The sequence below is a fragment of the Myotis daubentonii genome, chromosome 3 (genome assembly GCF_963259705.1).
Source record: "Myotis daubentonii chromosome 3, mMyoDau2.1, whole genome shotgun sequence".
Taxonomy (NCBI): Eukaryota; Metazoa; Chordata; class Mammalia; order Chiroptera; family Vespertilionidae; genus Myotis; species Myotis daubentonii.
Genome location: NC_081842.1, coordinates 142865354 through 142891201, shown reverse-complemented (window position 1 = coordinate 142891201; position 25848 = coordinate 142865354). Strand labels below are relative to the sequence as shown.

General features: G+C 43.1%; 1 protein-coding gene across 3 annotated transcripts in view; it reads right to left on the bottom strand.

Moving 5' to 3' along the window:
* The window catches only part of E2F3 (E2F transcription factor 3), an 82857-nt gene that overhangs the window by 9615 nt on the left and 47394 nt on the right, over window positions 1-25848 (bottom strand). For 2 of the 3 annotated variants that reach the window (XM_059688753.1, XM_059688754.1), the window contains exons 2-4: window positions 3513-3624; window positions 2088-2289; window positions 883-1041 (exon numbers count right to left, since the gene is read on the bottom strand). In XM_059688753.1, coding sequence (XP_059544736.1) covers window positions 883-1041; window positions 2088-2289; window positions 3513-3624 — 473 coding nt within the window. Of the gene's footprint in view, window positions 1-882; window positions 1042-2087; window positions 2308-3512; window positions 3625-25848 lie in introns of all 3 variants that reach the window. The other variant, XM_059688752.1, reaches the window with a different exon arrangement.

The window sequence follows — 25848 nt, the reverse complement described above, 5'->3', positions numbered from 1 at the left end:
ACACCTCATTTCCTGTCTCACAAAGGTAAATGTGGAATAATCGAAGTCTGGAACTAAAATTAGAGATGGGGTAATTTAAAATATTGCATTTGTCTTCTACTAATAACTGAGAACATCGAAAAATCTTCTTGCCGAAACAACGAAGCAATCTCCCTAATCTTTTGTCTGAAGTGAGATGATGAACAGTAAGCTGTACTGAGATGGTCACCAGACTGTTAGCCTACAGAGAACAGGAATTGGCTTTCTATATTTTTATTTCCAAGAACTACTACTGTTTGCAGATGAACAAATATATTGAGATTTCTTGGGCCTTGTGGTTCTTCTGAAATCAGTTTCTGGTGTTGTGAATCAGCCTAATGCTCTCTAAAACTTATAGAATAATTTTTTATATTCAATTTCTTCAGCTATATAGCTCAATCAGACAGATTCAACAAATTCAATTGCTCCAATAGCTGATGAAAAGAAAGTAGAATGTGAGAACCCCAACAGTGACAGCTAACACCCACCCAAAATCTGGGAAGCCAAAGATGAATCTGTGGAATGTTGTCATTAATATTAATACTGACACCATTCGTATCCTATAATAGTGTTGCCTTACGCAATGAGTGTACCATATGTATCAACCACACATGAATTTAAAAAAGTTCCCTCCTTGTTGTAAAATAGACATAATAGATGATTACCTTTCCATAACTACTGACTTCTAATACAAAGTGGGTTCTCTCTCTCTCTCACACACTCACACACACACACACACACACACCCCACGCATGTGCATAAAACCAAAGTAAAAGTCTACCTTGTGCATAAAAGTCAGGTTGTCGACTCTGGAAATAGTCTAGAAAGCACTAACCCCCAATGACCAGGTGGCACAAAGGATATCTTTGATTCTCTGAATCCTCGGTTAACAGTTTGAGGTCCAGGGTGCAGCTTTGGATCAGTTCATCTAATTTCTTCTCTTCCTGACTGAGCTCGGTCACTTCCTTGGACAGGCCTTGACACTGGGCCAGCATGCCCCCATCCTCAGACAGACTGCAGCCCCTAGAAACCCAAACACAGACTCTTCATGGCTACTGGAGAGGCCAGCGGGAGGAGGGAAATGGACAAGCAAGGGCGGGCAGGGAGAAACGATCCTTTGGGGGAGTGTCCCTTTCTTGACATAGGAGGTCCCAGTGCTTGTTTGCCAAGTGTTAAAATTAGAACATTTATACATATATATTTTTTATACGTATAGTCCTTCACTTTTCATACCGTAGAAATTAAGTGAAAAACCACTACTCTTTCAGCTTTCTTTCCTACAGAGGAGGCCTGTGTCTGCAAAAGGCTCAAATTCATAGGGCAGAGAGGCAGCTCCTTCCTGCCACATGCCTCCCAGAGGTGTGTGTGTGTGGGGGGGGGGGGGGGGAGGGTGGAAAGCAGGTAGGAAAACACAGAAAGATAGAACAATTTGAAAGAAAAGATAGAATGATTCAAAATTCAACAAAACATCACCCAACAAGCACAAAAGGCCTTGGTAATTTCTGGGGGTCTTATGCCAACGTATAAAAAAGAAAAGCAGGTTAAGGAAACAGATACAGGAACTGAGACATTTGACACTTGCCTTAATTTATTCAGAAAGTGAGTTAATCTGCTGTGAGAACCATGGATAAAGATAGTTGGTGACTGTGTGTATCCCGAGATATGTTAGTACACAGCCATAGTTAATTTCCAAATTCCTGTTGGAGTTAGGACATGTGCAAGCATTTATGAGATTACACACATGGACTTCACCGTATCAAATGAACAGCATTCTGCTTTACACCTACAGGACCCTAATTAATCCCAGGACCCCCTTACTTGTAGCTAATGAAATAGAAACTCTTTTTTATCTCGGACAGTATCTAAATAGGTCTCTTCCTAAGGAGACTTCGAACTTGTGGCTAAGGAGTTGAGGAAGGAGAGAGAGGTGAGAGAAGAGAGTAGGAGAACAACAACAACAACATGAAGTGTGGGCATGAATGTGAAAGTTAGGGTGGAGAGGAAGCTCGATGTTTGAACGGACCCCCATCAGAGCCAGGGAAGGGGGTGGGGGCGCGACTCATACTCACATCCATTGCACGTTGTTTTTAGACTTCTTCTTAATGAGGTGGATGCCTTCCAGGACATTGGTGATATCATAAATCCTTCTCTTTTGCACTTTCAGCACCTCTGCTGCCTTGTTCAAATCCAAGACCCCGTCAGGTGACTGGCTCAGGAGCTGAATGAACTTCTTGGTGAGCAGACCAAGTGAAGTATCATACCGTGTTTTTTCTGAGGGAGATTTTGGAGCTTAAAGAAAAACAAAAACCGAGCGGGTGGGGGTAGGGGGGAAGGTAAAGAAATGAGGGGTTTCTTTGCAGTTGAGCAAGCCCCCTCTCCCACTGCAGCCCAAGTATTAGTATCAGAAGCAAAGCCATTTCTGTCCAGTTACATAGAAAGCTATGAAACTGCTTTATTAGAAAAGAAAGGGACAGTTAAAATCCATGTTTGTGAATTTCTCAGTGGTTTCTACTTCGGTTCATCCTATTCCCTGGAGCTAGTAAAGTATCCCACACACAGTAGGTGCTCAAAAATGTCTGATGAACAAGTGAGAAAGTGCTGCAGCCCCATGGGATCAGCACACGTGGAGTCTAACCCCATGGGGACAGGTGAGGAACCTCCCCAGCATTTCGTGCCGGGCTCAGACAGACCCACTTCAGCTGGCCTTTCAGGCTCCCGGGTTGTGTGTGTTTGTAACTTGTTCACCAATGTATCCGATGATGCTTCATTTGGATGAAGACTTTTTCTGGACCCTGGAAGTGTCTTTCAATCGTCTCCCTATCCCACTTGAATAAAATTTCTTATTTAATATTGTGCCTATTCTCTTACAGGTCACAGGTCAAGGATTTAATGCAGCAGTACACACAATCTGTGGATTTTCTAATACGAAAACTACAGGAAAGGTGAGAACAAAGTCTAACGAGGCCAGAGACATAAAGGACTGGCTAGCCATCTCCGACCTACTTTCCTCTCTCCCAGAAGAAACAAGTGATCATATCAACGGAAAGGAAAACTAGCAGCAATTCATTGGGCTCGACCAATTCTTATGCTGCTTTATGTTGAGCTAGAGATTCAGACCGACACAGACATTTGCGACTCTGGCACAGTTCGTCTACACCCACTTAGCCTCGGTCTCTGAAATAATGTCCGTTAAAGAAGGTTAAAATTAAATTTGATTATAGAACGGAACAAGGAGCTTATATTCCGAGTTGAAAAATGAAACTGCACACATTTCAAGAGGCCTCCCCTTAGGTCAGTATTTAGGCACTGGAGTGACTCGGTAAACCTTTCGCTGGGTGTCTGCAGACACTGTATTTACTTTTTGGATAGGCACAGAAAGAAATGACAAAGAACAAAACATGCCAAAGTTTCTCACACCTTGGCGCCATTCCAGCAGCAAGCTTTGAAAGTTGGGAGCCCACACCACAGAGAATCAGAGAGGAAAGAATCCTTACTTTTGGGACTGTCTGGACTTCGCAGTGCAGCTCTCCCTTTGCCCTTTGGGGTTTTTAAACCATCTGAGAGGTACTGATGACCGCTTTCTCCTAGCTCCAGCCTTCGCTTGGCCTGGAATAAGAAAGTACAATCATTCGTCCCGGTCACATGGACAATCACAAGTGAGGCTGCGTGGGATCTGGCCCCTGCCCAGCGCTGCAGCCTCGTGCCTGCTCTCACACCTTGGCTCCGCTCGCTCAGCGTCTCGCCACTCCCCAAGCTCTCTCTTCATCTGCAATGATCATCCGTACACACTCAGATGGACAAATCCAGCAATCCTTTAGGATTAGATCCAGGCGCCACGCTGTTCATTTATTCACTGATTCAACACATGTGCCAGGCGTGGGGCTAGATACTGAGAATCCAGCAGGCACCATGGAACTGAAATTGACTTTCCCCCAGTGAGCCTTTACGGCCTCTCTCCATCTCTGACCTGGGTTGGACGCCCTTCGTTGTGCTTCCCCAAACACCCTGAGTTTATGTGCATCATAACACTTATTAGATATAAGAGTTATTTTACTAATCTGTTTCGCATTTCCTTTCAGGCAGGGACTGCTTCCCATTTATCTTTGTATATACCTACTGCTCAGCACAGAGCCTGAGTTTCTATAGGTCTTCAATCTCTAAGTGATTGTGGTAACACAACTGGTCACAGACTACAGATGGTCATTCATCACAATAACAAATATTGCAAATACTCAATCTTGGGCTTCAAGTGGTATTATTTCTGCCATTTAGTCACTAAACCTGGCATTTAAATGAGAAGTCCTCATAAAAGTTTTAAATTTATATTCATTTCACTTTAAAATTATCCAGTTAGTGTCTTCTATGTACTGGGCACTGGACTTGGGGAACAGAAGTAAGGAAGATACTCTACCTAAGGCATAGAGTCCACAAGAGCAGAGAATTAAAATCATTGTTGAGTATTAACTGTATGGGTGTGATGGGTGTTTCAGACAGAAGTGGCCCCAACAAGACACTACACACAGCAATGTGTATTTAGGTTTATTTTAGGACAGGTTCTTCTAATGAGGGATCCACAATTTCAAAATAACTTCCCATGACACAGAAACGGAAGTAATAATTTATCAGCTGATGATAAATATTCAGCTTCTCTATGAATGTTGTCAGCAGTTTGTATTGTTCACTACAGTAAGCAACTAGCCACACATGGCTCACTTGGTTGAGCGTTGTCCCATGCACCAAAAGGTCACTGGTTCAATTCCCAGTCAGGGTGCATGCCTGGATTGCAGGTTTGATCCCCAGTAGCAGGAAGTAGCTGATCAGTGTTTCTCCCTCTCCCTCTAAAAAAAATCAATAAAAACATATCTTTAAAATAGATATGTCTTTGGAGAAATAAAATGCACATTGGATCTTGAAGACAGTACAAAAAAAGGGTAAAATATCTTAATTTTAAAATTGATGACTTTAAACTGCACACCCTCCTACTGGGGATGTGCCCGCAACCAAGGTACATGCCCCTGACTGGAATCGAACCTGGGACCTTTCAGTCTGCAGGTCGACGCTCTATCCACTGAGCCAAACCAATCAGGGCGACCTCTCTATTTTTTTACTACATGGCTTAGTTTAGTGGCACAGATTACCTTTCTATTGGCTAAACATTACTCTAAAGTCCTAAGAATGACAATTCACAAATTTGTTTTTTCAAACTCATTTCCCCCTCCCAAATACTGTCCAATCCTTGTGTGGGCCCAGGAAAATTCCCTCTTCACCAGGCAAATGCCCCCTGATTGTTCTTTGGGGAATACCCCCCTACCCAGCCTGAGTGCACAGAAGTCTGGTCAGTCACTGTGGTCCGTTCTCCCTTCCCTCTTCCCTTTACCCACAGTGGCTGGTTAGGGTGGCACATGACCAAAGCTGGGTGAGCCAAGGCCAACTCTAGGCCTTTTTTTTTCTGGAGCTGCTGGCAAGAAGGGGGGTATCTTCCCGGTAAAGTTGATAAGCTGGAAGCCAGAAGCTACCTGAGAATGGAGGCCACACAGGGGAAAGCAGAGTGGAGAGATGGAGGGAAAGGGGCCCCAGACTCTTGAGTTACATTAGTCAATAAAATTTCCTTTTTGCTTAAAGCACTTTGAGTTGAGAACCTGAAAGTGTGGTGTAAGCAATAGCCTGTGGGATTAGCTGAGTATGGTGGGGCTGGCAGAACTGTTGGAGTGGCAGTTGTGTCGGTCACTTCATTCGAGGCTGGCTTACCTAAAAGTAGAGAAGAGTGTTGCCATGGAGGCCATTTTTCTCTGTAGAAACTAATCCAAGATAGAGAGCTATGTTCCCTGCCCAGGCTAAAGGCCACAGAAGGAAGGCAAGTGGGAAAAGCATTTGGAGCCTGGAACTCATGTGCCCCTAAGGCCGTATTCTCCCGAATCCTCACAATAGGGGCCCACCACTGGCCAGCAGCCTGGGGAAGATTACTTTTGCCAAAGGCCTATGGAAGCAGTAAACTGTGGGCTGAAAACTGAGATGGAACTTTATGAACCAGGACTACTCGTGATGTGTCCTGGTCACCAAGCACCGAATGTCAGAGTTCACCAAATCTAAATACTAGACAGAAAAATCTCCATTTTAAAGGCACCTGTATGGCCAGAGAATCTCTACATCTAGAAAGCAAAGGCCTATGAGGTCTCAGCCTCCAAGACAATCAACCACTGAAGCGTATAAATCTACACCAACAAGACCCGAGCTTTGTTTGAGAGGGTAGAAATCGAGGTGACCATATTGACCCCAAAAGCGAGCCACGTCTCCACCACGTCTCCAAGGGCCAGCATTCCTGCTGAGGACGTGATGTGCTACAGGAGGCAACCACTGCGTATTCCTTCCCTTTTCCAAATGGATGTTTCTGTGGGGCTTCCCTGCTACCCCTCCCCCACTGTTCAGAGAGCGGGCGTTGAATTGGACTTGTGAGGACACAGTACTTGCAGGTCCTAGATCAGAGGATGGGCGTAATAACTGGACTCTTTGGGGAAAGGCTAATAATTTCTACACATGTTGGAGTGGCATTACTTTAACTTATCAAACTCAAGCACACACGCTTGGTAAGACAAACCAAAAACTAGACTGGAGGATTTAAACAGTGCAGGTAGTCTCTGCCTATACCCCCTGGCTCTGGGCTGAGCACCAGGGCAGATTAAAATCTATTCTCTTGGTCATCTTATTAAAAAAAAAAAAAAGCTTATTGATTTTAGAGAGAGGGGGAGGGAGAGAGAAACATCAATGTGAGAGAATCATAGATTGGCTGCCTCCCCCAGACCAGGGGTCAAACCAACAACCTAGATATGTGCCCTGACTGGGAATTGAACCAGCAACCTTTTGGTGCATGGGATGACACTCCAACCAACTGAGGTACACCAGCCAGGGCTCATCTCAAGTTTTGGTTGCTCTTAGTGTGAACATCTTGCTGAACTGAGAGTTACTCTGTTTATCAACAGATTTTCATATTACATGCCCCCTACTAGTCAAGCAACTAATCTTTCTGGTGTTCAACAGAAGGTCCAGCCATTTGGTCTTAAGCAGGAGTCAAAGTTGGACATGAGAGATGCTGTGCAGACCACCCACATGGCACCTGCCTGGGATCTCAGCTCCAACTAAGATTACATTCCTCAATAAAGAACAGTGGCACCGTTAAGCCTTTCTAAAAACACATATATGAAAATAACAGGATTAATGGTCAGGCAGCCAAGCAGTGGGCTGTGGGGAACATCCAGTTTCTATCTGCCCCGCATTTATTGCCCCTATTGTTGTTGCTGGGGAAGGTTGCTATGTCTCCAAGCCTGAAAACAAAAGGTCTACTATTGCTCTACATCTTAAACCGACCCTTGCCATGCAGGTTACAAAGGTGAGGACTGTAATCTGGGCCTGCCAATCAGTGCATTCCTTAACTAAGTGCACCCTTAACTAACGTGACTAGTTGGGGATGGGCCCATGAACAAAGAGGATGAATCAGTCAATCCTGGGATTTTTGTTGAAAAGTACGGGGTTCTTTTCACTGGGAGTTATTAGGCAGTAGGGTGTAAGCCTGGAACTACTTGGCAACTGAGCCAACAGAGAAGAAAGCACAGTTAAGACCTGGAAAGAGGCTGAGTCCCAACACCTTTGAGGGAGGTGCTAGATACAACCATGCTGAAAAGCAGTCCTACTGAAGGCTTTCACTTCTGTGAGCCAACGAACTCCCTTTTTTGTTAGAGGACAACTGAGTCAGATCACTACCACTGGCAACCAAGAGTCCACATAGACATGGCTCTTTAGTATTAACTATAACACAATGAACATTTGAGTGCTTATAGTATTTCATGCACCATGTTAATTGCTTTCTAAATGATTGTGTTATCTCATTTTCACACAACCTCATAAGGTAGTTTCTATTATCTCCTATTTTACAGGAGAAAACTAAGGTTTAGAGTGTTTAAATAACTCTTCTAAGATCCCACAGCCAGTAAGTCTGCCTATACCAAAGTCCATGCGTATAGCCACTTTATAAAAATGATTGTAAAAAATATTTGAGCCCAGCCTGTGTGGCTCAGTGGTTGAGATTCAACCCATGAACCAGGTCTTGGTTCAATTCCCAGTCAGGGCACATGCCCAGAGTTGTGTGCTTGATCCCCAGGAGGAGGTGTACATGAGGCAGCCAATCAATGATTCTCTCTCATCATTGAAGTTTCTAGTTCTCTCCCTCCCTTTAAAATCAATAAAAAACATATTAAAAACATTTGAAGAATTTATTATATTGATACCATCTTACTTTATGATTGTATTTTTAAAAACTTTTCATATTTAAAAAAACCTCTCCTTCATAAATAAATGCACATTGTAACTCAAACAACACAACTGGGTATACACAGAAAGCATATTTTTCTCCTAATCTTAATCCCGAATTCCCTTCCTTAAAGACAAGCACTATTAAGTTACTTTGGCATTTGTTTAAGATAGTCTATGTAAATACACATACCACGCCTTAAAATTTTTTTTTAAATATACACAACCACACCTTTAGGAAATTTTTACACAAATGGTAGCAAACCACATACTATTCTTACAACACATCTTAGGGTTTGATTCCTATCAGTATACTTAAAATGACCTTATTTTTCATAGCTGCATAAAATTGTATTACTATACAATGACTTGTTTAATTAACGAGAATCCTACTTATGGATGTTCAATACTCTTCTATAATTTTCCCAATTAATATTCATGTTGGCATAGTGGAGTAGTTACTACTAGTATATACCCATCTTGCACTGAGGCAGGTAAGTTAAAGATTACCTATAGCCTCCGTTAATAAGTCACACATACCAAGATTTGAATCCAGGTCTGTTCAAATAATTTGTTAGTGAGCACTTCCCTAGTCTGATTGAGATGCCCCTCCTCTGCTGTCATAGCAACTTACGGGCTGCCAATCATAACACAAGCTCCAGTTTTTCTCCCTGAACCAAAAGCTCAGGACTTTAACAGCTAAATTTCCCCAGAGTCTTGTATATGGCATGCACTCATTCAAATTAACTTATTTATCTTGACTGAACCAAGAAATAAATTCCCAAAGTCTCTTGGCAGGTAAATCACAAAACTCCAACGTTATCAACATGTAAAGGGAATACTAAAAAATAAATAAATGAATACACACACACACTAAAGGCCTGGTGCCTGGCCTGCGCCCTCGTGCAATACGGGACCCCTCAGGGGATGTCAGAGGCCCAGTGCACAAATTTGGCCCGATCCCTGCAGGCCAGGCCAGGCCGAGGGATCCCACCAGTGCACGTATCCGTGCACCAGGCCTCTAGTATGCACCTAAGATCTCTGGTTAATCTCTTCCCACCCTCCCTCTGAGATTCATTAGTCTGTTCCATGTTTCCATACCTGTGCGTTGAGTGTCTGCCCCCTGGTGGTCGCTGCATGTCATAGCTACCAGTCGAATGGTTGGACACAGCATATTAGCCTTTCATATATATAGATGTGTGTGTGTGTGTGTGTGTGTGTATGTATATATAGGTAGGTATATGTGTTTATATATCCTGGAGATTAATTTCTATAGAGAGACGGTACAAGTATGTATGTGAAACACAGTTTATTCTTGTATTATTAATTATTGTATTATTTTCCATATGAACAACTGTAAACCTACTTTTGCCCCACCTTGTATTTGGAAATATTCTCAAAAAATATAAAGGGGAAAAGTTAAAATTGTATAAAGATATGTGTAATATGATCTCACAGGGGTAAAAAAATTTTAAAACTATAGCTCTCCTGCCCTGGCTGGTTTGGCTCAGTGGATAGAGAGTCGTCTGTGGATTGAAAGGTCCTGGGTTTGATTCTGGTAGGGGGCACATGCCCGGGTTGTGGGCTCAATCCCTAGTGAGGGGAGTACAGGAGGCTGTCTATCAATGATTCTCTCTCATCATTGATGTTTCTATCTCCCTCTCCCTCTCCCTTCCGCTCTGAATTCAATAAAAAGTATTTTTAAAAAATTAAAAACAAAAAAGTATAGACCTCACTACAAAATTTTCTGTATCTAGAGAAAGGTCTGGGAAGATCCACATCAATTGTTAGAGGAGATAATCTCTAAGAACTAAAATACATGTGTTGATTTCATGTTTATAGTTCTGTAGTATTTGTATTTTTAAAAGTAATGTGACTATACACATGTTACATTTATCCCTTTCATCCTGGCAATTCCACTTCTTGAAGTATATTCTGGGAACATTAATGTTGTTGCTAGAGTTTATCTATCAAAAAAACAGCACAGCCAGTGTTTTGGATATTTACATTTTTCCACATGTGTCCAAAAATCTCAGAATAACAATTCAGTAAATAATTGTACATTTATATAATAGAGTGTTATGCAATGAATACTGATGTAAAGCTATATGTAAGTTTTTTAAAAAGCAGGTATGAGTAGTAAAACTATAATTTCGTAGGGAAATTATATACATAGAAATAGGTATTAAGAATACATACCAAATAGTTTGAGTATTAATCTTTGGGTAGGATTATGGTCTTATTTTCTTCTAATGCTTTTTATATTTCTAAATTATTTTAAGGTGCACATGGGTTATTTGACTTACGAAACAAAACAAAAAAAACACAAAATCATTTCCATTTGAGGTTAAACAAAACAAGTCTGGTGATTTACTTTTAGACTTGAAAATCTTATGTACCATTTAATGTGTTCAACAGAAATGGGCTATGCTCCAGAAAGAGCATCCCAGCCTCACAGGGGCTGTCCTTACCTACCACTCAACAGAGCCACCGGAAAATTAAGTCAAGAAAAAGGCCCGGCCTGCTGTAGGTTAACAAACTGTGAACACTAAAATAAACTCCCTTCACCTCAGTTAATAGGAGATCTGGGCAAGGGAAAGAACTAGATATATGATACTTTTCTGTCCCAAAGCCAAACATGAGACAGGCATTTTGAACACAGGAAAAAGGGAAATAGAAGAAAATGAAAATTAAATAAAAGGAATGAAGACCAGGTTAAGCAAATTAGTGAAATAACCCAAAGAAATTTCCAGCGGGAGCCCAGGCCACAGTTGGATCTCTCTTGGATTATGGCCATTGGCTCAGCAGGTTAGGGCACAAGCAGTTTTTTAAGAAAAGAGTACCTGACTTCCAGTTGTGACTATATACTATGAGAGGCACAGTGCACGAATTTGTGCACCGGTGGGGTCCTTCAGCCTGGCCTGCACCCTCTCGCAATCCCAGACCCCTCAGGGGATGTCGGACTGCGGGTTTCCACCCGATACCCACAGGCTAGGCCGAGGGACCCCACCAGTGCATGAATCCATGCACTGGGCCTCTACTCTATCTATCCTATCTAATAAAAGAGAACTATGGTAATTAGCCGTACATCCGCTACCCTTCCCATTGGCTAATCAGGGAGATATGCAAATTAACTGCCAGCCAGGATGGCGGCCGGCAGCCAGGCAGCTTGAAGCGAACATGAGGCTTGCTTGCTTCAGTGATGGAGGAAACCAACGTTCCCCGCCTGCCGCTGCCGGCCTCTGAGCTTGCAGTTTGAAACATTCTTACAAATATAGAAGATAAACAAAACCCCAGAAACCTGCTTTCAGCCAGCCGGGTTCTCAGAGCTGGAGTTGAAACAGTGTTTTGATTATAGAACCCAAACAAATCAGATACCTGCTTCCAGCAGGTGAGGCCTAAGAGCTGGAGCCAAGCCTCAGAGCTAAAGCTGGCCCAGAATTAAAAAAAAAGAAAAAAAGGAGTGGTTGGGAGCTTCAGGCACCCGCCAGCCTGAAAACAGCCCTCAGCCCCTCACCCAGACTGGCCAGGCACCCCAGTGGGGACCCCCACCCTGAAGGGTGTGTGACCAGCTGCAAACAGCCATCATCCCCTCATCCAGGCTGGCCAGGCACCCCAGTGGGGACCCCCACCCTGATCCAGGACACCCTTCAGGGCAAACCAGACGGCCCCCACCCATGCACCAGGCCTCTATCCTATATAGTAAAAGGGTAATATGCCTCCCAGCACCGGGATCAGCGGAGCTGCGAGGCCTCCCGGTACCGGGATCAGCGTGACAGAGGGCAGCGCCCAAACCCCCTGATCGTCCTGCAACTCTGTGTGTGATAGGGGGCGGGGCCACAACCTCCCTATCCACCCTGCTCTGTTCGTGACAGGGGAAGTCGCCCCCAACCCCCTGATCAGCCCTGCTCATAGGGGGGAGCTCCCCAACCCCTGATCGCCCTGCAGCTCTGTGTGTGACAGGGTACGGCACCCCAACCCCCTGATCGGCCCTGCTCTGTGTGTGACAGGGTGCGGCGCCCCAACCCCACCCCACCCCCCATGGGCCCTGCTCTGTGTGTGACGGGGTAGAGCCATAACCTCCCCATCGGCCCTGCCCTGAGTGTGACAGTGGCGGCGCCCCAACCCCTGATCTGCCCTGCTCTGTGTGTGACAGGGGGCGGTGCCCCAACTCCCCTATCGGCCCTACTCTGTGAGTGACAGGGGGGAGCTCCTCAACCTCCTGATCGACCCTGCTCTGTGCGTGACAAGGGGGAGCTCCCCAATCCCCTGATCGACCCTGCTCTGTGCGTGACAGGGTACAGAGCCCCAACCCCCCTGATGGGCCCTGCTCTGTGAGTGACAGGGAACAGTGCCCCAACCCCCTGATTGGCCCTGCTCTGTGCGTGACAGGGGGTGGTGCCGCAACCTCCCCATCTACCCTGCCTTGAGTGTGACAGGGGGCAGTGCCCCAGCCCCCCAATCGGCCCTACCCTGAGCATGACTGAGGGTAGCATCTCAACCTCCCGATCTGCCCTGCTCTGTGCATGACAGGGGGCGGCGCCCCAACTCCCCAATCAGCCCTGCTCTGAGCCCGACCAGGGGCTGCACCTAGGGATTGGGCCTGCCCTCTGCCACCTGGGAGCGGGCCTAAGCCAGCAGGTCGTTATCTCCCGAGGGGTCCCAGACTGGGAGAGGGCACAGGCTGGGCTGAGGGACCCCCTCTCCCCCCCCGAGTGCACAAATTTTTGTGCACCAGGCCTGTAGTATATATATAAAAGCCTAAGCAACCGTCTGGTCAGTGCGTGTCATAGTTATTGGTCAAACAGTCACTTAGGCCTTTTATATCTATATCTATATCATCTATATCTATATCTATAGCTATATATAACGGTATATCTATATCTAGATAGATAGATAGATAGATAGATAGATAGATAGATAGATAGATATAGATATAGACATATTAACTCAATGTGGCTAACCATTTTTTTAAAATATATTTTTATTGATTTCAGAGAGGAAGGGAGAGGGAGGTGGAAATATCAATGAAGTGAGAGAATCATTGATGGGCTGCCTCCTGCACGCTCTGAGCCCACAACTTGGGCATGTGCCCTTGACAGGAATTGAACCTGGGACTCTTCCATCTGCAGGGCAATGCTCTATCCATTGAGCCAAACCGAGTAGAGCACTAACCATTTTTAATCCATCCAATTATTTATTAAGTGTCTGCTGTGTACCAAGCCCTGCAAAGGCGACGACTGCAAAGGCGATAGGGAAGTCTCCGCTATATAAGAGGCAAACAAATAACAGGAAATGCATGACCAATACTGAACAAGCCCACGGTTGGGTACAGGAGGGCAGGAAGACAGGCTGGGCAGAGAAGTGGGTGGGCATCTGGAGAGAGCAGTTAGAGGTGGCGGTGCTTGCTCCAAGTCCTGGAAGGTCAATGGGCTCTGTCCTGAGGAGAAGTGAGTGGACTTGGGGGACTTGAGAGGCTGGCCAAGCACAAGCTGAGGCACTGAGTCTTGGAGGAGCCCTGGTTCAGAAGTCTTGGCGGTAGGAGGGGCCTGCTGCACAGGATTAAGAATGGCCAGACCATGGTTCCTTACCATACTAATAACCACACCCCAATGTCAATCATTCTCCAAGATGGGTTACCTAAGATGAAGAGCTCTAAGGTCATATCCGGCTCTTTAGGTGAGAGGTCAATTCATAATCTAACATGTATGGCGTCTCTATGAGCTAGTAGGTGAGAAGCCTAATCTGAAACCCAATTATTTCAGAGAACTGGTGAAGTGAACAGACAAGCAGAAAGCTCCGACAGAGGCATGTGGCGACAGGAATAGCAAACATGCATTTTATCTTGGTGGAGACTTCCCCTTAAATCTCACACCACACCTGCTGGTGAGCAGTCTCTCTCTTCTCTCTCCGATGTCTCCCTGCGCATGACCGTCTCACTGCCCCAGCTAAATTGCCCCATCGTTTCTCACTGGATTACTAGAATGGCCCCCCAAACTTGGCCATCTTTCTTCTTTTGATTTTTAAACTACAGATCTAGGGTATTTTAACTTCAGTATAACTTGTATTTATTTTTAGAAATCTAATCACATACATATGAATGTTTCTAAAGGAAAAGGAATATCAAACTGCTTCACAACTTTGGAATAGAAGCCATTTACTGATGGACTGGTGACTGCCTTCCTTTCTATGTACATTTATTGTTTTCTAAAATAATTTCAGACCATTTAAAAATAAACATATGCACATGATTTTTTAAAACCCACTAGCGTGAGGAGCTTATAATGATTACCTCCCCAGGGTCACACCTCAGTATCTCTTAAATAATAAGCACACACAGCTATTTCTTGGCTTAGCCATTTTCGTTATTTATGCAGACTTCCTTCTTGATACCACTTTTACCCAATAGTTGCATACCAGTGCTGTGCATTTTGACTATACAAATAGCATTCACTGCAGTGTCAAATAGTATATTGAGATCATATTTTCTTTCTTGTACAGCTCGTTTGTTAGGAGTTTCTGATTGTCTTTCCTGCTTTTTGGCACCATTTGCCTTCATATCAACTTTCTAATTCTCCTTCCTATTGGATATTCAATTTTTCCTCTGCCTGAAGCTCCTGGACCTCCTGCAGTCTGGACACTAGACTGACTGTTCTACAAGCCTGCTGCACGGTGGTCATTCTGCAGTTTTCTCACGGCACGGCATGCAGTACTGAAGTCGGAGGTGGATACCTAACATTTTATTTGACTGCCCAGCCGCTAAACCTACCCCCCATCACTAGAAGTTTACCAGTTTGTATTGGTGGGAGGCACAGCCACCTTTCTACCACAGAAGCTGAAGACCCAGTGCCCTTTCTCAGCTTCCCTGAACCTTAGGCCAGAGCTGTTACCTAGGCTGGCATAGGCAGGCACACCCCCCTGGACTTGGAGTCTAGAGTCACTCCTGCAAGGAAGCAGACCAGTGGTGACGGCTGGGGAGCCTGGGAGGAGAGACTAGTGATGCTGGACTGGTTTCTGTGGTTTGTTGTTTTGGCTGTGGTTCTGGTTATTGATCCTTTCTTGTTCCTGCCTTTTCTCCAAGTTTGGTTCTCTAATCGTCTGGACAATTTAGTTAGTTATCCAATATCCTCTCAATAAATTCCTTTTTCTGCTTAAGTCAGCCAGAGTTGATCGCATTATCATCAACTGTTTTCCTGGAACACATCTGAACAGTAGTATGGAAGAGAAAACTCGCATCCTTATACATCTGCACCCTCACACTGGATAGTTCGGCTGGGTAAAGAATTGAAGGCTGAACACCACTTGTCTCAGAACTGAAGGCACTGTTCCAGTGATGACAAACCTGCAGCTACTGCTTCCCATGCCTTAGAAGCTATTCAATTTTTAACCTCTCTGAAACCTTCCAGGCCTGCCTTACCTTACAGTAAAATCTCTTATGTATTCGGATGTGCATCTTTTCTCACTCACAGTGTGAGAAACTCATGGGCTCCTCAACACTACATTTGGACTTCAGCTATAAGAAATACTTATGTTGTAAATCATTCCTTCACTGTCTGTCTAATCTTTCTAAAATTCCCATTCTTTTTGGATTGATACTCTAAATGTTCTTAGCTTCTATTTTTTTGTTTGTTTGTTTTTTGGTTCTATTTACTTGCGTCCTTACATCAAATTTAGCTTCACTATTTTTTTTTTTTAATTTGGGCAACTCTACTTTTAGTTTCCAAGAACATTTGTTTTACCTTCTGCTGCATCTATTTTATTGCATCTTGCTCTTATTTTATGAATAGGACAGCCTCTCTGATATCCCGGATTATTTCCTTTAAAGTTTTCTTTTGTTTCCTGTTTAATCTGTTTTCTTTATAGTCATCTTTTCCTAACCATTAAACCAAAAAAAAAAAAAAAAAAAAAAAAAAAAAAAAAAAAACTTGATCCCACTGTAGAACGTTGTAGTCTTTTCTCTTTTCTCAAACATCTAGTCAAGCTTTGTGTCTGTTCATTTTTTAGAATAAAGCAAGACACTGACAAGTGGGAGATGCATGATTCTAGTTGAGGTGATACAATGCCAGAATGGTGCTAATTCAGCTATTCTGAGACTTCTCAAAAATATTTATCCTGTACAAAGACCTTCACATGAATCCCTCTTGTACTCTTGGTTTTGCCACACGAGCTTCTGTGGTTTTCCAGAACAGACTAACACTCTCTTTGGCCACAGCTTCTTCTGTTCTGCTAGACTGCTTGTCACTCCCCCATTCATTCTCTGTATTCCAGAAATCTATTGAATTACCTTGTCCACTAAAGTCCCCACTCTCATTTTTAATGACTGAAACAAAACAAAACTGTTTACTGTTATTTTCATAGGGTTTCAAGGGGAAGGAGATAAATATGCATGACAATCTGCCTTTCTGAACCAGAATTGGCCCCCTATGTATTTAATTCTCATTTTTCATCAAGTGGTACTGACTACTAACTATGTGTAAGGCACTGTCCTAGGCACTTTATATTAGTAAATAAAGTAGGCAATGATTTCTTTTGCAAGTAGAAGCTGAAGCCCTAATATTTTTCCTTCTGAAATCTCTACCCCAATAATGGAATGTTGATCTTAAAAAGCAAAAACCTCTGAAAACCTTTTAATATATATATTTTTGACTTCAGAGAGGAAGGGAAAGAAACATCAATGATGAGAGAGAATCATTGATTGGCTGCCTCCTGCACGCCCCCCACTGGGGAACGAACCAGGGACCCTTCAGTACACAGGCTGATGCTCCATCCACTGAGCCAAACCAGCTAGGGCCCTCTGAAAACCTTTTATAAGTTAATTCTCTATCATCTATCTATCTATCTATCTATCTATCTATCATCTATCTATCTAATCTTTACATATAATCTATACCAAATTAAGAGTGAAGAAGCATATGAGAAAGGCCTGATTAATAAATTAAATAGACCTATTGTTACTCAGGTCAAGTAAGAGAAATTGAGTGATATTTTTAATAAGAGAAATGCTATGATGACTCTTTATATCTGTGAGTCAGAGTGGTCTCTAAATCTAAGTGGGCAAAAGTTTTTAATCACCCATACAATGTTTAAGCTTTATTATTCCCTTTGAACTTTAAATTTAATATTCTTTTACAGAAAAATAAAGAGCAGGGAAAACTGCAATTAAACCACTATTGAAAAGAGGGTTTTTAATTTATTTATATTACCAAATTCATAATGTTTCTTTCATTTCAATTATTGCTAACCTTAAATATGTAGTTATTGACCATAAAATGGAATTTAAGAATTATTCCCTTGAGACATATGAATTTCCAATTTGGAGGTTGGCAAAAGTATTTCAAATATATTTAGTGATGGGTGGTAATGAAGCTTAGGCTCTAAGTCTGCTGCTCAGATGCCTCCCACAATAGTATATTTGAATCTCCCAACAGATTACTGTTTAGTTTATCTCTATTTCCCTTTCCATTTCCTAGTTGTTGGTCTTAATATTGTCTTTTAAATCTGCACATAAGGACGTGCTTAGAGAGAGGAAGACAGTGGGGAGAGGAGAGATGGGGGTGGGGGGGGGGAAGAGAAAGAGAGAGAGAGAGAGAGAGACATCTAAAAGTTGCCTTTTGTATGCCCCCAACCAGGGAAACCCGCATCCGTGACTCAGGCACGTGCCCTGATCAGGAATCAACCAGCAACCTTTTGGTGCACAGGATGAGGCTCAACCAACTGAGCCACTATGGCCGGGTTTGGTCTTAGGCTTTTACCTCACTTCAAAACCAATGGAATACACAAGAAGTTGACAAACATTTTCTATAAAAGGCCACAGAGTAACTATTTTAGACCTTGTGGGACACAATTCTGTTGTAGTTACTCAACTCGTGCTATTGTAGCAAGAATACAGTGAATGGACTTTGCTGTATTCCAATAAAACTTTATTTACAAAATAGGCAGTGGACCAGAGCTGACCAGCAGGTCATTTGTGGACTCATAGGATAAACCATTACCCTCCTGCAATTACTACTGTTTTAATTTAGGATATCTATATTGCTCATACCCAACACTGAAAATTGTATGAAGAAAGCCAGTCATCTTTTTGGATAATGGAATTACGTCTCTGACATACTTTGTATTAAATGTAAGGACTAGAAACAAGCACTAAAAATAAAGCCACTTTTAAACTTTCCATTTGAATAGGTGGACCTCATCCCAGACAGAGAAAACAATGATAATTAAACACATGGAGACACTACTTTCTGTGTCAATGATTCACAGCTAAAAAATAATTTATAGATGCAATGAAGAGCTATAAAGAAATTCTTACTATAAGTTCATCAATTTAGAGAGGAGTAATCAAATTGCTTCATTACTAGTACACTCCCCCGCCCCCGCCCTCAAAAAAAATCTGTCAGTAAACGTTCTCCCATTGAGGTATTAGTGCGTTTACTTTAGAACCCAGTTGCTAAAATGGCTTGCAGCACAGTGCTAGCACCTTAGGTCTCAGAAAAAGCATGTATGTAATTATTACTCTGGTTCCAAGGGGCAGGGCACTTGGTCCTGGTGGACATAGTTTCATAAACTATCTGCTCGAGCAGGAGCATGATAAATGAAGTAAGAATACTCTTGAAAGACATATGAACATAAGAACTAATATGTGAGGTCCCCCCTTCCCTTACATTTAAATCTCTTTAAAAGATAACTGACTACCTAAACCAAAACAGTAAATTGTATTGTGGAGTTTATAATAAGAGTATAAAATACAAGAGAGTCATAACATAATGTCCACAGGTGAGAAATAAAAGCATATTATTGTAAGATAAGTGGTATAATTTAAGCATGAATAGGTTAAGCGCAAAGAGCCAAGAATAACCAAGACAATTTTGAAAAAAAAAAGACATGGTAGAGAGACTTGCCCTACCAGATATCCAGACGTTTACTGTAAAACTATATTAATTAGTGAAATGTGTACTGGCCAGGATTAGGCAAATAGACCAAAAGACTAGAATAGAAAACCCAGAAACAAATCCACACATACATGTTTAATGTCAGATATTTCAAATGGGACACTGCAGATCACTAGAAAGGATGAACTAGCTAATACTAGTAAATGGTGCTAGGACAATTGTTTATCTGAGAATAAAATATATAATTGTCAACCCACACAAAATTCAACTCCAGACCTATATAAAGTTTTGCTCCAAACTTTAAAACTAAAGTTATGAAACAAAGAAGAAAATACTCCACTTCATGAAAGAGAAGGTTTTCTTAAAACAGAAATGCACAAATCATACATACAGAAAACTATTAAAATTAATTATGGTCATCAAAAGACCATAATAAAATAATGAAGTCAAGCCACATATTTGGAGAAAATATATACAATGCACATAACTTCCTTGGACTTATTATCCAAAATAGATAAGGAATTAGTAGAAATCAACAAGAAAAGGGCATAGAACCCAAAAAGTAGGCAAAAGATGGGAATTAGGCAATTCCCAGAAGATGGTACTAAAGAGGCAGAATATTAAGATATGTGTTCTGGGAAATGTAAATTACAATGAAATAACTTTTTCATACTCATCAGAATGGCAAAAATTGCAAAGTCTAAAAAGAACAAGTGTTGAAAACATGCAAAATTGCTACATCCTGCTAATGGGGTGGTGGTGGAGCCCCTTTGGAGATACATTTCATCAATATTTAGTGAAACCATGTAGCAAAAGAACACATGCACAGTACATATACAGAAAAAGGGACCATACAATTGGGCAAGGAAACAGTCTTCCACTGTACTGTTAATGCCATTGCACGGTGCTACTCTATGGAAATACATGATGATGGAATAGCCTCCATTTTTCTAATTACCAAAGAAGCATTCTGTTTCTGGGAAACAGATTTAAAAATGCACTACACACAAACACACGCACAGCTTAACCCCGTTGTAATGAAGATTTTACCAAGAGGCCTACCTATTTTTGAGAAATCTTCTAGGGTTTAAAGGATAGAATGGAATCCTTAAAAAATGAGTCAAGTAATACTGATAAGACATGCACTGGTTCTCAGATGAGAAGTGAACACACAAATACCACATAGACACCCCCCAAAACACACACACACACACACACACACATTTTAAATTGGTTTTAAAGAGAGAGAGCAAGGGAGAAGTAGAAACATCCATGTGAGAGAGAAACATCGATCAGTTGCCTTCTGTACAGGCCCTGACCTGGCACCGAACCTGCAACCCAGGTATGTGCTCTGGCCAGGAAATGAACCGGCATGTCATGCACAGTATGACGGTCAACCAACGGAGCCACTCTGGTGGGCAGAACACTAGTGAGCTTCCTAAGTCTGAGGAAATGGGTAAGTGGTCTAGAGAGCAGCCACACGGGGTGAGCAGGTGGCACTGACAGCCGGTTGTGTAGCTGCAGTGATTCCACTAGTAGGTTCTGCTTGACCCAGGATTTAAAGACCCCTCAATCTGAACAGCATGAAGTATGCATCCTCTCAGTTTAGATCTTCAGGGCAAAACAATACAGCCATAGACATAGAAAAGGCACAACTCCTTGAAAGGAACCAAATTCCTCCACTCTCATTCTGTAGTTTTATGACTCCCCAGGTTCTGGCACACAAATTGGACTTGAACTCCCTGTTATACTCACGTGGACCATTTTGATAGAGATCATGATTCAGAAGCCTCTCGTCCACTAAAAATTCACAACAAGGTCTTAGCTTTTTTCTACTTTGTAATGAGCTACTGCCTTTGAAGCACACACATGCGCACGCATGCGTACACACACACACACACACACACACACACACACACACACTAAAACAGAAAGGCCTATGGCAGTGATTGCTAATGAATATGAAATTGTTTCATTTTCAAGTGCACATAAAAAGAACTTGGAAACATACTAGGAATAAATGCTATGAAGATGTGGTATGGAATAGTGGTGATACAATCACTCTGAAAATATACAAACTTGATGATACTGAACCCAATGAACAAAGAAAAACGTTCTTTACCTAAATGAGTTCTGAAAAAAAAAAAAAAAGCTAATATGTTGTATAGGAAAGGGATGATGATAATGCTAACCTTTATTAAGGATAAAAATCAATAACAAGCAATAAAGTTTATCAAGGACCTAGCTTGATTCAGCAGCTCAATAATTAGAGGAAGAGCAACAGTTGATTTGAACAGGACTTTCACTCATGTGGAGCGTATGAGGCTCTCTTAAGGGGCAATGGTGAGTGGCAGTTACCGCTAAGTTGCTACAATGACAGCTTGTTTCCTTTTCTTACCACTGGGGTTTTTTTTCTAACCATTTATCTCTTTACTACTACCTCTAGTTCAGGGGTGGGCAAACTTTTTGACTCGAGGGCCACACTGGGTTCTTAAACTGGACCGGAGGGCCGGAACAAAAGCATGGATGGAGTGTTTGTGTGAACTAATATAAATTCAAAGTAAACATCATTACATAAAAGGGTACGGTCTTTTTTTTTTTTTTTTTTTTTTTTTTAGTTTTATTCATTTCAAACAGGCCGGATACGGCCCGTGGGCCGTAGTTTGCCCATGGCTGCTCTAGCCTATATAACTTAAAACACTTCTAGGCACCAGCTGTTACCTCAATAGATATTTGTTAATTGGGAGACTAAAATACTCTAGTTCAGTGGTTCTCAACCTTGGCTGCACATTAGAATCACCTGGGAATCTTTTTTAAATCCTGATTTCTGGGCCTCATCCTCCGGAAATTCTGTTTCTTTGTTATGGGGTGAGGCCACAACATTAGTAACAAAGAAACAGAATTTCCGGAGGATGAGGCGCAGAAATCAGGATTTTAAAAAGATTCCCAGGTGATTCTAATGTGCAGCCAAGGTTGAGAACCACTAACCTAGAGGATCCCATTACCAGAGTTAAGGTTTTTGCAATTAATCATTACAAATGCAAAATAAGTACCTGGTATTTAAAAATAAAAAACAAGTATTTATCTGTGTGATAAACAAAACATCATGATCTCTACAATTAGTTAAAATTTACAGAAATGATAATGTAGTGCTTTATAAAATAATTAACCAATCCAAAATCCCTTTTGTTTTATTAAACAAATGATTAATGATTTTGGGAATTACTTTGGTACTTTTTTCAACTAATAGACTGACATTATCTTTTTACAAAATCTATTTCTATTTGGATTCATACACTGCATTGCTCACTAAAATGTGTGTTTGCAGCTAATCCTATCTAATAAAGAGGGAATATGCAAATTGACCACCACACTGTCACAAATATGGCAGCGCCCACAGCGGAGACGGAGACTGGGGTTTCTATAACACAAGATGGCTGCACCCGCAGCGGAGGCCAAGTTCCTGTAATGAGCCTTAAAGAGCAATCAGCAGGGACCTAAGGCTGCATGATGCTGGGCCGGGGCAGGGTACCTGAGGCCGTGCCCCCCACCTGGCTGGGCTCGACAGGGGACCTCAAGGTGCGCCTTCCTCCCCCCCCCCCGGGGCCAGGCCAGGGGACCACAGGCTGCGCCACCCATACTGGCGACGGGCCAAAGGACCTGAGGGTGTGCTGGGGGACCTGAGGCTGCGCCCCCCACCCGGCAGGCCTTGACAGGAGACCTGAGGCAGCACCCCCTGGCCCAGCGGGGCTTGACAAGGGTGGGGCCGGCTGGGTCTGGGTCTCGTGCAATTTTCAGGTGGGTGGGGACTTGACTCTGCGTCCTGTGGCGCGCCCCAGACTCTGACAGGAGGAAGATTTTCATATACATTTTACTAATTTCTTTCATCTCTGACACTTCTATTATAGAGAAAGGGAAAATAGCAATATTAAAATATTTCCTCTAATTAATCCCCTTTTAATGTGCACTGGGCCACTAGTTACTTCATAAAAAGCAAGAAGAAAAACAGACAGGGACCATTTGAACCACAATTTAGGAGAATTCTCTTTAAGATGTTCTCAGAGTGGTAATTCTTTTTCTCACTTCACAAAATATATCTAAAATATATATATATTTTTAAACTGTGAGATTGTGGGGAATGGCAAGAAAAGTTGGCCAAGTTACAGAGCCTTCCTGGGTCTTGGTTTCCTCACTTGTACAAAGTGAATAGAACTAGGAAAATCCCCAGAATACTTTCTAGGACCCACACGCCTATGAGGGTCTCTGAAGCCTCACCTGCTAACCAAGTTTCCCACTTTTGTCCACTCACACAACCGTCTCTGAGCAACATTCCCTGCCTGACCAACACCTGACAAACACTGAATCCCTCAGAAAATTTTATTAGATTACAGTTAATAACACAGGTAAGGTAAATACACTTCAAAAACCATTATAGAACCTTAAGCAAAAGTTTAATACCAAAAGACTCTTGGCTTATGATTTCGCCAAACACATAAGCTCTGTCCCCAGCCCCTTCAATTGTTAAACTGGTTCTAGGGTTGCCTGGAGTTATAAAAGGAATAACAGAAATTCTTTCTGTCCCCACCCTATTACTACACTGTTTATGACCAACTGGCACCCCTGTCAAAGCATTTGGGACACCCTGCCCCAGGGCCAATGCAAAAGAAAGTTCCCTTTATGATGAGCAGGGCCCTGTCTCCTTCAGAAAGGTTTGAACTCAATCCTCGTCTCCCCTTTCAGCCAGCTGTGACTTGCTACAGGGAAAATTGTACAGCAGGGTCGACTAATAAAATGATGGACTTCGAAGGGGGTTTGTCAACTACTGCTGTGGACAAAGCAATTATCTGATGGACCAGAAGGTGGGAAAGGGTCTTATACATGCTACAACATGGGTTCCCCACATGATGACAAAGTCATGCAAAAAGGAGGCAGTCTAAGTTTCAAGCAAGCTGCTAGTTAAACAGTAAGTTTATTGTTCTGATTGTATCGGACATCTTCAGAACCACAATCTTGCATGTTGTAGTCCTCTTCTATAGTGCTTTTTGTTAGAACTAACATCATTCTCAAACAAAAATGCACACGTCCTGGTTCTCAAATGTAGATACACACTGCAATGGAGTGGGAAATTTAGAAATTTCTGATGCCTGGGCCCTAGCCATGAGATATTTACTTAATATAAGAGTGTGGTCTGGGTGGCAGGATTTAAAGAAGCTACTTGGCTAACTCAAAGATCCGGCAAAGTTTCAGAAGCACTACTCTAAGCTGGCTGGCAAATAGACTCAGAAGATACTACTATTTATGGGAAGTCTGCCGTATCCTGCCAAGCACACGTGCAATTATGGTGTGGCTAGCAATCATCAGAGGTAAATATGATTCTGTTCTGATATCAAATTATTTTCAAAGGCAGAGGGGCAAGTGACAAGAAGGAACAATGACACTTTTGTAGGGTAAGAGAAGTTTTCAATGCTAAAAAACTTCCTAGCATATCATAGAAACCAGTTTTGCTGGTTTTTTATTACATGACTAGGGGCCCGGTGCACGAAATTCGTGCACTGGGTGTGGGGGCGGGGGGGGAGAGTGTTCCTCAGCCCAGCCTGCCCCCTCTCACATACTGGGAACCCTCAGGCGTTGACCCCCATCACCCTCCAATTGCAGGATTGGCCCCTTGCCCAGGCCTGACGCCTCTAACAGAGGCGTCAGGCCTGGGCAGGGGACCCTCATTTCCCCCCATCACTGGTTCTGCCCCCAGCCCAGGCCTGATGCCTCTGGCCTAGGCGTCTGGCCCGGGCAGCGGGGACCTGCAGTGGCAGCGGGGGGCGCTGCGATCACGCAGGCTCTGCCCCTGCCCCTGCAGGATGCCTCTGGCTGAGGCGTCCGGCCCGGGCAGCGGGGACCTGCAGCTGCAGCGGCCCCGCGATCATGGGCTCCGCTTTAGGCCCAGGCAAGGGGCCCCTAGCTCCTGGGACTGCCAGCTTCGACCGTGCCCAGCTCCCATCGCTGGCTCCACCCCTACTTCCTGCTATCACTGGCCAGGGCGGCAAAGGCGCCTGATTCTCCGATCATGGCTGGGGGGCAGGGCAAAGGCGGCCCCAGGGCCGCCTTTGCCCTGCCCCCCAGTTCTTAGCTCCCCCCTGGGTTTCCGATCACTGTCAGTGGCAGGGGGCTTCTTCCTGCTTTCCCTTTCACCTCCCTGCATTGTGCCTACATATGCAAATTAACCGCCATCTTGTTGGCAGCTAACTGCCAATCTTAGTTGGAAGTTAATTTGCATATAGCCCTGATTAGCCAATGGAAAGGGTATCGTCGTACGCCAATTACCATTTTTCTCTTTTATTAGTGTTGATAAAGGGAAGCAGTGACCCAATTGGCAGAATTTTGGAGGTATGATGTACTAGTTCAAAGCACCAGTGAGATATCTGTGTGACTCCTGGAAAAATCCAAAGGCGTTTTCTACTCTAAGAACAGACATTGTCATTTCCTGAGAGTCGTTACATGTTTCCATATCAAGAAGATAAGGACCAAACCTATCCAGCTAGAGGGCAGCACTCTAAAATTGTAGTTTTCCATTAAGAGATTAAATATAACTTGCAAGGTCATGACCTCAAGCTTCAGCATGCTCAGAATCACCTGCAGGGCCCGT